General features: G+C 50.1%; 1 protein-coding gene across 1 annotated transcript in view; it reads left to right on the forward strand.

The window, feature by feature from the left end:
* The window catches only part of CACNA1D (calcium voltage-gated channel subunit alpha1 D), a 301,531-nt gene that overhangs the window by 196,763 nt on the left and 90,139 nt on the right, over positions 1–14,629 (forward strand). The window contains exon 9 of the mRNA XM_042927310.1: positions 456–625. Within this exon, the coding sequence (XP_042783244.1) occupies positions 456–625 (170 nt within the window). The remainder of the gene's footprint in view (positions 1–455; positions 626–14,629) is intronic.

A 14,629-nucleotide genomic window follows, 5' to 3' on the forward strand; every position in this document is an offset into this window, starting at 1 on the left:
TGAAGAAACCCTAAACTTGGTGCGTACCCTCTTTGACCACAGCTTAGCCCTCCTGGGTCCTTTCTCTTTGAAGTGTGACGCCAGCTTCCACTGGCATCTGGGGACATTCTGGGGGAGGTGGGGGACCTCTGAGTTCAAGCTAATGGCGGGGGGTGTCAGGAGACCCGCCATAACAGCACATGGTGATTTTGGCCTGGGCTCCTTGGGATTGTTCATTTTCTGAGACAGCGCATGTGTGTTGATGTGGTCTCTGCAGCTCTGACACCCACAGTCTTGCTTAGGAAGACACCGTCCTGTGTCCTGTCCACATGTGTGGCCTCTGTTGCTGTGCTTGTGTGGCTGTTACTCAGTGCTGTGTGTCCTGCCACAAGACTGTTGTGCAGCAGGACAGATGGCTCACGGTGCAGGTCCCTAGGGACGTCCTGACATGTGCTTGTTCTCTCCGCCTCCCTCAGAGAATTCTCAAAGGAAAGAGAGAAGGCTAAAGCCCGGGGAGATTTCCAGAAACTCCGGGAGAAGCAGCAGCTAGAGGAGGATCTAAAGGGCTACTTGGATTGGATCACCCAAGCAGAGGACATCGATCCTGAGAACGAGGAAGAAGGAGGAGAGGAAAGCAAACGCAACAGTATGTAGCACCTTCCTACTCCTGACCAGAGAGAGCTTGTGTGTGACTCACACCCCCACCAGGCAGAGAGACGTCTCTCCCCCTGGCCCGGCCTGTGGTCACGTACCCTGTCGGCTGCCCATCAGAGAGGACGGTGTGCTCATACCGCCTCTAAGATTCTGCCAGAGGCTCGGGTTTTAGAGTTGTACCTGGTCATGCGATTTTAAGGCAGAGGAGGGTCAGCCACACTCACCCACGGGGAATTCGGGAAGTCCCTTCTGTGTGGGCAGCAGCCATGGGAAGACACACGTTGACCCTGCAGCACAGGACACAAAGCCACGGCTCCTTCCTTCCCTTCAGAGGGACTGTGTTACTGGACAAGAACTTGAAGAGCAGGGTCCCTCTCCAGCCTCGTGTGGCCGGAAGTGGCCCCCACCTGAGCTCTACATGGGGGCAGGGTGGGAGCGCAGATGCTTAGCCCATCAGGGGCTGGGAAGAAAGCAGCTGACCCATCTGGGCAGCGTTAGGTGGCGTGGGAGTCAGCGTAGCCGCTTGGAGCCCGCTTGCCTGGTTGTCTACCCTGGTACCAGGCACCACGGGCACTTTCTGCAGCAAGAAGGCCCGACGCCCAGCAAAGCCTGGCGTTAATTGCCATTGTCACCCAAGGTGTCTCTTTCACCACCTGCTTTCCTCATGGATGTGCCCTTATGCTTCCTGGGCCATCTGTGCCTCAGGTAAAAGCAGAGATTGACATTCAGCAGTGGATTTGACTGAGACGCTTGGACTTTGTTTGAAGTCTAGAATAGTTGATGGTAAAGACCAAGAACATGTCTCAAAGGTGTGCATCCCTCAAGAGGCCTGGGAACCAAGGGGGAAGGAGATGGCTGAGCGAGCCCCCTTGGGCAGGGGTCCTGAGACGGCGTGCAGTCACGCCTTCACTCAGCAAGGCGGGTGCTGGGTGTGGGGTCATCAGCAGTTTTCTTCTTCTGGGGGAGGGCAGGCCTGTGCTTGCCGAGGTGCGGCACCAGGGGACAGAGGTGTGGATTGCGAGGGGTGGTAAGCTGGGTGCAGGGTGCCGAGGGGGACGATGGCTGGCTGCAGGGCTCCAGCACGGAGCTGTGAGGCATTGGCCCTGAGCCTGGAAGGATGGACGGGTCTGAGGTCTGCCAGTGTCAGGAGAAACATCCTGAGCCACGGCAGAGGTATAAGAAGGACACTGAGGTTGTTTGTTCCTTTGGCCGGAGCACAGAGGGTATGCAGGGTAGGCAGGGGGAGGCTGGGTGAGGGAGGGCTTGTGCTGCCTCTGTGCATATGGAGGCTAAGTGGCCCACGGCTGACTGAGGTGGCCTTCGGCTGCTTCCAGCTGGGGACTCTGGGTCCCTGCTTCCATGGGGAGTGAGGCCTTCCTGCTGTCACAGTTGCAGATGATGGACTTAGTCCTGTGTGCTCCTGGGGGGCCGGTGGGGTGCAGGCCACTCCTCTCCCCTCCCTGCTGCTTCCCAGCATCATTGGTGCTGCTCCCTCGAGGAGGAGGCTAGGGACTCAGTGGCTGAGCATCAGGAGGCTGCCGGAGGATTTCTAGAGCTGACTTTGTGTGCTGACTCTGAGATGGGAGTTCACAAGGGACTTTCGTCCCAGTTCCAAACTTGCTGTCCTTTAGGTGACCGGGTATAAGAAGGGTGTCTGTGTGTCTTCAAGGCATTTGAGCCTGAACTCTTGGTTTCCTCGCAGCCTCTGCACCTCCCGTGTGGCCGGCAATGAGTCACACTTGCAGCCTGGGGGATGCCTGCCTCACGTTTCCCCTCTTCCTTTCCAGACTCCATCTTTGGTGCTGACCTGGGAAGGTCTGCCAGCCCTTCCCTCCCTGTCCTGATGTGACATGTCATGTGTGAGCCGACACAAGTATTGTGCCTTCTCCTGAGTGAGAGCCTTCCTCGGCCAGTTTAGCTGTGCCCGATGGGGGGTGGGGGGCCGCGTGAGCTTGTCATCTCTTCGTTGCCCCAGCTTCCTCACCCCTGTTAGCACTGCTAGCAGCAGCTGCGGTGGGACCACGCTTGTGGCCCGTGGCTGGAGGAGTGGGTGTTTTCACCGGACTCAAGGCGATGGCTTCTGCTAGTCCTGAGAGCCCACCCTGTCGTAGCCCAGTCCTTCCTGTGTCCTGCCAGTGTGTGTAAAGGACCTGGCCACGTGATGACAAAATCAGTTCCTCTGCCTTTGGAAACCTAGCTGAGGAGGGAAGACAGAGGGGGCGGTGCCTCAGCTTAAAACAGAACGGGCAAGCTGGCAATGTGATCAGGGGCCAGCAGTCTTCTGTGGGAGCCCCGTAAGGCACAGTGAAACAGCCCTGGGAGGAATGCAAGGGAGGCTCCTGAGAAGAGGTGGTGTTCCTGCTGAGCTCAAGGGAGGAACAGCCTGTGGCTTCAAAAAGTGGCAGAGAGGAGGGTACTTCTTAGGCTAGGGAAATCGCACAAACAAGGTACAGACGGTTATAAATGTTCCAAACCCTTAAGTGCATTGCTTAGTAGTATAATCAAGGAAAGAAATAACCCAGTTTCCTGTGGAGTGAGGCTCTGATTTCCCGAGTCACCAGATGCCCAGAGCCTTGATGATTAGGGTCTGAAATAAATACAGGGGCGCCTGGGTGACTCAGTCGGTTAAGTGTCTGACTTCGGCTCAGGTCATGATCTCATGAGTTCAAGCCCCGCATCAGGCTCTGTGCTGATAGCTCAGATCCTGGAGCCTGCTTCAGATTCTGTGTCTCCCTCCCCCTCTGCCCTCCCCTGCTTGCGCTCTCGAGCTCTCTCTCTCTGTCTCTCTCAAAAATAAACATACATTAAAGAAAAAAAAGACATAAATCCCAGGTTTTGGGAGCCATGTAGGGATTTAACTGACTTAAGACAAGAGCCCCAAGTCTCCTCCCAGCAAGGAAGTGGGCCTCTCTGAATACATTCCCAGCAGCCCAGAACTTTTGGAGAAGGAAAGCTTCTGACGTTTCTCAGGGACACCCCGTAGTGGCCATCCATTTTCTTCTTGTCACAGCCAGAAACCACAGGGGAAGGGGGTTTCCATGAGACCTGCATCATCCCCCTCGTCAGCCGACGATGGTTGATTTACCACCTGCACACGCCAGGTCTGGTCTCTGTCACCTGTTGGCAGGCAGTGCAGGTGGGCATTGCCAGTGCCAGCGTGCTCCCTGGGTGTGTAAGATCCATGCCCGCATAGTGAGCACCCCAGCCCTGCTCCTGCATTTTCTTTGGGAAAGGGGTTGGGACATTCCCTAGGGATCCTTGCCTTATTCACACTGCCTTGGGACATGTATGCCACTGACTGCCCTTTTTCAGCTGGGTCCTGGATGGGATCGGGACAGATTCCTTGCAGACATGGGGGGGATTAAGTGACAGTGTGACAGGAAACCCTTGCTAAGCCTCACCCTGTACAAGCAAAGGGGGTATCAGAAGCCATTAATAAGAGGTCATGAGACTTTGGAGGTAGAGGCTAGACAGCATGTAGATGCCCCTTCTCTGGAATGGGTATGACTGAGAATTTGGACTTGAGTGCTAGGCACACTACCCAGTGTCTCCAAGCCCCCATTTTCCTGTCTGCGAGAAGGGGGTAAAGATATTTGCCCATGGAATCCTCTTGCACCATTGGTAGGAATGCAAATTGGTGCAGCTGCTCTGGAAAACAGCGTGGAGGTTCCTCAAAAAATTAAAAATAGATCTACCCTATGACCCAGCAATAGCACTGCTAGGAATTTACCCAAGGGATACAGGAGTGCTGATGAATAGGGGCACTTGTACCCTAGTGTTTATAGCAGTGCTTTCAACAATAGCCAAATTATGGAAAGAGCCTAAATGTCCATCCACTGATGAATGGATAAAGAAATTGTGGTTTATATACACAATGGAATACTACTTGGCAATGAGAAAGAATGAAATCTTGCCATTTACAGCAATGTGGATAGAACTGGAAGGTATTATGCTGAATGAAATAAGTCAGTCAGAGAAAGACATATCATGTTTTCACTCATATGTGGAACTTGAGAAACCTAACAGAAGACCATGGGGGAAGGTAAGGGGGAAAAATAGTTACAAACAGAGAGGGAAGGAGGCAAACCATAAGAGATTCTTAAATACAGAGAACAAACTGGGGGTTGATGGGGGTTGGGGGAGAGAGGAAAGTGGGTGATGGGCATGGAGGAGGGCACTTGTTGGAATGAGCAATGGGTGTTGTATGTAAGACAATTGGACAATATATTACGTTTAAAAAAAGGTGTTTGCCCATGGGATTGTCATGAGGATTAGATGGTCAATAACTAGTAAGGGTCACTATTGCCATAAGTGTACTTACTACTACTGTTGTCATCAGACTACAGTAAAACTTGACCTACACAGAATTATTCTTGCAGATTCTACAGGACCTCTGAACAACCTCAGGCTAAGGACCCCTTTTAGGAACACATCCCTGTACTTTCCTGTTCAGAGACTATACGGTTCTAAAGTATTGATGGGAGGCAAACCTGTTGACTCAGTCACGTTTGAGATATGGAAGCATGGCTTTCTGGTTCAACGACCATTTGTGGTTGGTTGATGCTTGCTGTTGGAGAGCAGATGTCAAATCAAGTGCTTAGAGCTGCGTACACATTATCTTTTCTCTCTAATCTAAATGTCACTGTCTGCGTCTGTGGTACCCAACTCTGGCTGTACATGACAGTCACCTGGGGAGTGCAGACACATCCTGATGCCATCACTCCACGCCCACAAAGACTAGTTTGTCTGCGGCGGGACCCAGGCATGATTTTATCTGCTGGTCCCTGGAGGTTCCCATGGGAAGCCAGGGTTGGGGGCTCTGCAATGCTATCACACTGAATGTCACACTGTTCTAGGCTTTCACTTGAAAGAAGGCAGGAGAAGCAGTCGGTCCATAACTGGACTCCCTGGTGGCTGTGGTGACTGGTAATTCTAGCTTTGTGCATTCATGGAATATCTAAAACGTCCATTCTATAAATTTGCTATTAGGAAGCTGGTGTTACATGGTTAATTGAATAGACAAAATTCCCTTGGAAGTTAGTTCCTAAGCATTTGGGATATTTTCAAGGATAATTTATTTAACTTTTTGCTGAGCTTCAAGTTTCTTAAGAAACCCTGCCAAATCTCAAAGTGATTTTTTAGACGTATGCAGCTGCTTCTGAGTTAACAATGGCGTTTTTCTAGGGCCATTAAAATCTGGAAGCCTAAATTCTATTTTAAACTCTTCTCATTGTCCGTGATTAGTCTTTTTTTTTAAAAGAAGAAAACAAAAAGACATTAAAAATAATGAAATCATTTTAAAGGGAGCTCATTCTAAAATTCTGGCCAGAAAAGCAGGGCATTTTCACTGTGGGAACTATTAATGATCAATAGTCTCTGTAAGTGGGAATGCATGATGCCCACAAGGAGCTCTCTTCTTCCTCAGAGGTCCTAGAGGCTGCCCCTCCCCCTCCCATCGGGACTCTGCCCCTGCCCAGCAGGTGTCTGCCTGGAAGGTTGCCACAGCAGTTGCCTCCCCTGTGCCACTTGGGTGTCTTTTGCTCTCTTGTTTGATTTGGGGGTTGGGCAGGAAACCAGGAAGGGCATAGCTGTTTGCAAGCACACAGCATGGAAATGTGTGGGTCCTGTTTCAAAGCCTGTGTCTTCAAAATATGACTTAGAAAACTGCTTTCATCACAATTAAACTACTTCAGGGCGCAAGTTCAAAATGGAAAATGTTCATTTAAAAGCTTTGTAAAGCAAACAGCTGCAGTTAGAAGTACGTATGATAAACCTGCTTCAGGAGGGTTGCCCTCTCCATAGAGGTTGTTGGAAGTGCCTTTGACCAGGAGAGCCGACTGGGGTGGGCCCAGCGCTGGGGTCTTCTGGGAGACCCCCCTCCACTTAGGGTACTGTGGGGGGCAGATGGCTGCCCCGGGTAGGTCTCACAGGAGCTGGCGGAGACAGACACAGGGATGGTCGCCCCAGTGTGGACATGAGGAATAGCCAAGTGTAGAGTCCAAGTCAGGGTTGTGTTTGTTTTTAATGTTTTAATTACAAAAGTAATATATGCTCATTGCCAAGAATCAAAGTGTAGAAAGTATGAGGGAACCAGGCTGGGCAGTTGGGGGCCTGTGCTTCCCTCACCTGGGCCTGTAAGAACATACAGGTTTTCACAGCCCACACTCAGGTCCCCATCAGCTCACGTGGCTCAGCTCGCCTTTTGTACTGAACCATGAGTCATAAACATCTTTCTGTGTTTTTTAAAACCACATTTTAGCTGTTTTCAATAAATTGTCATTATAAAGCTGCTACAATGAACTGTATACTCTCTAGCACCTGGACCTCTATAGCAGGTGTCAGAGGCGTGTCTTTATGCATCCTTTGTGTGATTGTCTGACAAATGTCTTCCTCTAACACGAGGAGACTGTGAGCTCCTTGGGGGTAGGTACAGGGTCTGTTCCTGTTCTCCACGGTGTGGCTGGAACCTGGCGTGGTCCTTGTCACACATATGAGCTCCCAATGATTGTTTGTTTGATGAAAGAACACAGAATAATAACATCTCACATCTATCAAGTGCTTCCTAAATGTCAGACACTGTTCTCAGGCCATGGGTGTACTCATCCATTATTCCTCACAGCACCGTGGGAGGCAAGAACTTGACAGATGAGGAAGTTGAAGCACAAAGAGGTTAAGTAGCTTCCCAGGGTCGCATGCTTGTCAAGTGGCCAAGCTGGGATTTGAACTCAGGTTCTGCTCGTTTTCACATGAGCCACCGTGAATCCACACAAATGCATGCACATGGATGTTCACATTCTTGTGGGAGAGAGTACCAGAAAGGGATTTGCTGGGTCCCAGACGATGCCCATTTTAGAAATGTGTCATGCCCGGTGGTCCTCATGCACATCACCATGTTATGGGTGCCCATTTCTCCATGTCCTTACCCACTCAGGATTCCTTCTGCTTCCCCCCGCTGCCCCTGCAGCCCTCTTCCTTGAGCGTGTGGCCTCTACCCTGAAGACTAGCCTACCTGCAGTCATAGCATATCCCAGAGCCCGAAAGAGCTGGAAACCCTACATTCATTTTTCTTGTGACCTAGTGGCCACAGGGGAGTTATACTCATAATGGTTGACCACGCCTTGCCAACACTTATATTTACTGTGTTTACTGTTTACCGTTTACTAACATAAGCAAAGACTTACCAAATCAGGTAACCTGTCCTTGGTCTTCCAGCCAGGAAGTGGTGGGGCTGAGGTTAGATCTGGCCTGTCCAAGTCCAGAGCCCATTATCAAACCCCCATGTGTCCTGACCCACAGGGCGATACGGGCTGGACCTGCCCACCCAGGACCCCTAACTGCTGCCAAGTGCCCTCTCCTAGTGCCCTTCTTAGCAGGGAAGCCAAACCCTAGGAAGCTTAGTCTCTGATGGGCTAGTTGGTTGTTTATTTAGGACAGGTTCCTAGGGTCAGGCATTTGGTATCCTAGCTATGGAAAACGCACTTCCCCTCTACTGGTCAGACCCCGAACGATAGATGTCCACGTGAGGAAGACAGTTCGGGATTCACGGATGTGGCCGCCTCTCGGGTCCTCTGGGCCCCGTTTCCCTTGCTCCTGCTGCTCTCTGCTGCCCTCTACTGAATTGTAATGACATTGCCTGTGTTCCACCTGAAGGAGTCACGGTGGCCGACCTGCTAAAAGAGGATAAGAAGAAAAGGAAGTTTTGCGGCTTTCGTCAACGCAGGGCTAAAGATCACGGTAAATGGCTGAGGTTGAACTTCCCCTCAGGAGACTCCTGTCCTGAGGCTTCTGGTGCTTTCTCCTTGCACATAGGCCTGGTGTGAAGTGCATGTGCCCGTGTGGTGTGTTTATAAGATGCCTATGTTTGAACTGCTTGATTTCTTTGAACCTCGGTCATGTTGTTTTCTTCTTGCCTTTACCCCAAATGTGTGGTTTGGCCAAGACAGCATTGCAGCTTCCTTTCTGTTTGAACTATACCTTTTAAAGAAGCAGTCGAACCCCTTTGGAACATTTAATTCAGCACGAATGTTCTTAGACTGGAAGACAGACTTCTTAAACACGTTTCCCCAGTGAGGCTTTTTCATCTAAACTGTTTAGAAATTCCAATGATGTTATTTGATTGATTTTTATTTTCCAGGTTACATTTTTCAAACAGCCTGCTGGTTTTCCACCCTCTGGTTGGTTTGTCGAGGACATGCTAAAACTAGCAGTTCCAGTTTCCAGAATGAAGTTAAAAATCTATTCCTAGGATGCAAAGATTTGGGGGCACTTGCCTTTGTCATTGGAATGAGGAAAGGGCTCGTGTGGGGCACAGTTAATTTTCAAGCTATGCTTTAAAAAAGGAATGCTAGGCTGGGTGTTGTATGTAAGTGATGAACCACAGGAATCTACCCCCAAAACCGAGAGCACACCTTACATACCGTATGTAAGCCAATTTGACAATAAATTATATTTTAAAAATAATAATAAATTTTAAAAATCTTTAAAAAAAGTAAAAAAAAAAAAAAGAATGCTAGGGGCGCCTGGGTGGTGCTCGACTCTTGGTTTCGGCTCAGGTCATGATCTCGCGGTTTGTGGGTTCAAGCCCCACGTCGGGCTCTGTGCCGATGGTGCAGAGCCTGCCTGGGATTCTCTCTCTCTCTCTGCCCCTCCCCTGCTCGTGCTGTCTTTCTCTCTCAAAATAAATTAATTAATTTTTAAAAAAGAATGCTAAACATAGACCCTTATTGTAAACCCTGGGGTCAGAGGCAGGAACGTCCGCACGTAGGGCAGTTAGGCAGACAACTCATGTCGTGTGCTACCTGCCAGGTCACCACTATAGTCTTAAAGTGTCGTGAAGCTTTGCCTGTGCATACCACATGGTCCGCCTAGTTACTGCCACTGAGATGGGCCTTGGTCAGACTCTGGAGGAAGAGTCTATTTGACTGTAAATAGTGACACAAAGCCAACTGCCAAGGCAGCAGAGGGGACACATTACATTGTGGCCGTAGCCTCTCCCATCATGGGAATGCTGAGCTTGTAGATTGTAGGACCCAGACTTGAACAAGACACGGGCGGACTGACTAAAGGCTTTTTAGCATCTACGGTCATCAGAAGACTTGAAAGTGGACAGGAGTGGAGAGTGTCAGACATAAGGTCCTTGCGCTCCGGAGAGCACACTGTGGCCCTGAGAGGAGAAAGAGCCTTGTGTGGGGGTAGGCCAGTTAGGGACAGAGCTGGGGCTGGCTCACATACGGTTAGTGTTTGCAGAGGTTTGCAAAGAAGACCCGGCCTTGATGCAGCTCCTGGAGGCCTCTGCAGAAGAGTGGGCTTCAATTAAGTGGGAAATATTGTCACCGACATAAGAAAACTGAGGACCACAGCCCTGGGCACATCACCATGAGAAGATGAGTGTTCTGTCCCCAGAAGAGAAGAGACCTCTCGTGGGGTATGCAGGTACCCAGCCTCCTGACGGGGGCTCAGGTCTTGGGATTTTTCCAGGATGTTTTGTTAGCTTTCTGAGGTATACAGGGAGAGGAATAAGCCTCGTATTTTTAGGAAACGTTGTATTTTGAGTGGGGGAGGTCTTTTATCGACCAAAACTCCCCCACGATCCTAAAAAAGACCCCTGATGATGCTGTTGGGGTGAGGGCCCTTGTGTGGATGCCGTGCTCCCCCTGTCATCAGTCATACAGAAATAATTATCGTCAGGGCATCATTCCTGCTTTAGACACAGAAACCTTGGTCTGGCCTTGACCCACATTCCCCAAGAAGAGTCTGGCTTCTTTACAGCAATCAGAGTCTGTTACCCTGTGACAGCTAAGCGTGTCCCTACTAGCAAGCACAGGCAAATTCCTTCAGGGGACGTCATGGCACTGCTCGTGCTTGTCATGAAAATAAGATAAAAAAAACCACAAGATCTTGACTTTGGATCCCCTATCCCTGAAGAAGGCAGCCATGACTGCCACCACTCCATTGTCCAACCTCATGCTTCCACCCTTTGAAAGGAAAGAGTGAGAAGCTTTAGGTTGCTTAGGCTTGGAGGCCAATGCTGAAAGGCATCCATGAGTGTACAAGAGAACCTGTCCTGTGGAGAACAGAGGACCATGGCTCCAAGAAGCCCAGGACATCTGTGAAGGACACGTGGTGTGCCAGGCTTGTGGAGAAGGCTGGGGAGCTCTGGGCTCAGCTGGCATGGGTCCTGGGTCTCCTGTGGCTGGCTGAGGCCTCTCAGGGGCTGCTCCCTGCCCCAGGGGCTCTGCCTGGAGGTGGCTTGTGATTACTTCTCCCGGTCAGGCTGCCGGACTCCTGGTGGCCCTTCTGAGAAGTGGTGGGCAGGTGCTTCACAATACTGCTCATTCCCTGCTGTCCTCACCAAGCTGAGGGAGTGCAAAGGAAACTCCCTCAGTGCGGGCGGTAAAACCAGACAGCCTGTGGGTGTTTCGTCTCTTCAGCAGTTCAAGCAGGTCAGAGGTAAATGGGTCTTAGAGATGATATCACTCAACAACTCATTTTATAGATTAGCTAAGCCCAGGGAGGAAAAGGGAAGGGACTTGTCCCCACGTTACCAGTGACAAAGACCCAGCTTTTCTGACATTTTTGTGTGTGCATCTTTTGACCTAAGTAGGCTCCATCACTGAAGGAAGTATGTTGGAGATTTTGCTATACCTGCTAATGGGGAACATAGCTGTGGGGCTGCCTGCTTGAACCCACACACAGCCTCATTCACCGTGTGTGTGTGTGTGTGTGTGTGTGTGTGTGTGTGTGTGTGTGTGTGTTGGATTCTCTCTGAATTCACAAGTCAGGCAGATTTGGTTGAGAACTATGTTCTTGGCAGTGAGTGTAAACAGAGGAGCATTTACATGTTGGTGGAAATGCTAGCTAGTTGTGCTGGGCTGAACAGCGGTGTCCTTCCCTGGCTTATTTTGTGCGGCATTGCCCATAGTGGCATCTAGATCTTAGAAGCAGGGCGGGTTCACAGAGACTACTCCTAGCAGGGCCCCGCCTGGGAAGGTCAGGTCGGCTTTCGTCCGCAGAGCTGGGCCCACTGGGCTGCTGTCTGGCATCGCCTCCTCACCAGCAGCGGTCCTCAGGGCCTTTTCTCAGTCCACCCACATGCAAGCCTCAGCGCCTGCCCTGGAGGTCTCCTCCTGATCCTGGAGCCCGGAATAGCTTACAGAGCATTGGCCCTGAGCTCCCCTAGATCTCCAGCGGGCAGACTGCAGCACAAGTCAGCGTCCTGTTCTAGACGGGCTCACCCGGATGCCTGGTTTCACCCGGATTCTGGAAATAGCTTAAAAAATTTTTTTAATGTTTGTTTATTTTTTGGGAGTGGGGGAGGGGCAGAGAGAGAGGGAGACACAGAATCTGAAGCAGGCTCCAGGCTCCGAGCTGTCAGCACGGAGCCCGACACAGGGCCCGAACTCACGAACCGCGAGATCATGACCTGAGCCGAAGTCGGATGCTTAATCGACGGAACCACCCAGGCGCCCCTGGAAATAGTTTTAAAACTTATATTTAAAAAAGTGAAAACTTGCTCAGCAGAGCTCTCAAATTCCCTGGAATGTGTGAGGGGAAAGGATTTACAACTTCTCTGCATGCAGATGGCCCCCTTGGCCTACTTCTTCCGGCAGATCACATGGTGGGATCTGAGGGGTGTCTCCGCCTGCATCCCTAACGAGGCCAAGCCACTTGTCAGCAATGACTTAAATCTGTACTGAAGGGGACAGTGTGGTCACCCTGAACGGGGTGGCCATTTAGGGTAAAGGCATGTCTTCCAGTGGTTTTCCCATGGATTTGCTTACGTGGATTTTCATTAAGTCCCAGTAGTCACCATAGTCGCTTGATCCTTGTTCTCTCTCTCCTTGCTGGGGTGGTCTCCTGGAGGTGGCCTGGCTGTAGGCCAGGTTTCTAGGGGTTAACTGAGGTCATCGGGAGAACAAACCAAGGCTACTGGATAATAGGCTTACTTGGCTTTTGGAACTTTTAGTGTGTGGCATTTTAAGGATAAACCAATATATACCAACATATACCAGTATGTTTAAGTATATGAAATGTAATTTTAAGGATACACCAGCATACATATCAACATACATCAATAACGCACACGTGTCCTGGCATATTGAAGCCCATACCGTAAGCACAGGGGGTGTGGCCGGGTGAGAAGCAGGAGGGCTTTCTCACGCAGGCCTGTGTGTCCCAAGGCAGATTGGTCAGGTCTCTTATCTGTGAAACTACAGAGCTGCTTCATGTAAGCTCCAAGGCCCCTTCCAGTTCTAACAGCCTGTGATCCTCCTGTCTTGATTTTAAAAACATAGATGAAGTCCCACTGGGGCTGAGTGAAGTAAAACTCGGACCAATTTTTTAACATTAAAAACAATGAGTGCCTCGTACAAGTGGAGGGTGAAATGCTTTTGCCCACTGGGCCTGCAGTCTCTGTACTTTGGGGAAAGGAAATGCTACCCTGTGATAGGGAGGGAGGGGCTGGGGCACGTAGAAAGGCTGCCGGGCCCCATCAGAGCCTGGTTCCTCTGCTCAGATGCAGGGACTGGATCACAGTCCATTTCTGGGATCAAACGAGTCACTGATTATAGCATAGTCACCGTCCTCTTCCTTTGCCTCCCCTTTGCCGCCTCCTCAGCCCTGGTTGATGTCATTCTGGCTTAAGTTATTTATTATGGGTCTGTGGCTCTCTAGATGTCAAACAATAATGATAGAAAAGTTGCTATGTCTACATCAGGCTAAGCTAGGCAGAAAAGCTGCAAACCAAGAGTGATAGCCAAAACTGACTGAGGAGCCTGGAAGATTGTTCAGACTGGATGTCTCTGTGCCATACTGGAAGTGGTCAGGGCAAAGGGACCCTGGATTTGGGCCATGAGGGGAGTGTTGCTTTGCTTCCAGGGGACTCCAGGAGAGCCTTCTTGAGACGATAGTTACCATGTATGAGCCTCACCGATTGCCCAACACTCTGGACCCACATAGGATGACCCAGGACTGTGAGAAAAACACACAGTGTGTTTTATCTCACTTAATTCTGCCAACAGCCTTGTGAGGTGGGTACTTTCCATTTCACAGATGGGAACATAGAGCCTTGGAGACTTCAACCATATCGGTGCAGTTAAATTTAGATCTGGTTGACCGGAGAGCCTGCTCTTAGCCACCGTCCCACCCCACCTGAAGGATGGAGTCTGCCTGGAGGGCAGGGAAACTTCTCTCCATCTGTGCAGCCAGCCCTGACACTGTGCCACATAATTAACCTCTCTTCATTTCTGTCTAGGGAGTTTGCCTTTATTTCTTATCTTTCTCCCCACTTGGTTCCCATGTCCAGAGAGTAACTAGTACATTTCATTCACTGGTAACTGGCACAGAGCCAGAAATGCAAAATGCCCCCCTGCATTTACCAAAGCCAATACGTAATTTATCTGTTTCCATCGGAGTGTTTAAAAAATGAAGCTCCAGGAATGCAATGCAGCAACTGTATTGACAGCATCATGGGACGTGTCCCTAGAAGAGTGAGAAACCACAAAGATTTAGCCTGTTCAGAAGTTTGCTCTTTTGGAAATAGTAATAACAGTTACAGTATGATTAATAGTAGAACCGTGAAGTGTTAACCTGTTAGAGATGGAAGTCACCCTCAAGAGTGTGGAGAGTTAGTAACACCACTTCCCAGATGGGACATTAAAGCCTGCAGAGAGGTGGGACTCTGTCCAGCTAACTGGGGCCTGTGGACGACGCCCCGCCCCATGCCCCGTGTCATCCTGCTGTCAACTTCTGTCCCCTTAGTTAATAGTGACAGTTACTACCAAGAAAAAGCATTGCACAGAGACAACTCATGGTCACGTTTGTAGGAGTCTCCCACTGTGATGTTCTTTGTCACTGAAGACAAGGGTGACCTATGGGAGGAACACATTAACAATGAACTTCATTGCACTTTACAGTGTTTTCGTCTTTTTCCTCAAGTCAGAGCACAGATCAGTCATGGAGAAGAAAATTGCAGGAACAGCTCGTGTGTGTGTGTTTA

This window comes from Panthera leo, chromosome A2, assembly GCF_018350215.1.
Source record: "Panthera leo isolate Ple1 chromosome A2, P.leo_Ple1_pat1.1, whole genome shotgun sequence".
NCBI classification, from domain to species: domain Eukaryota; kingdom Metazoa; phylum Chordata; class Mammalia; order Carnivora; family Felidae; genus Panthera; species Panthera leo.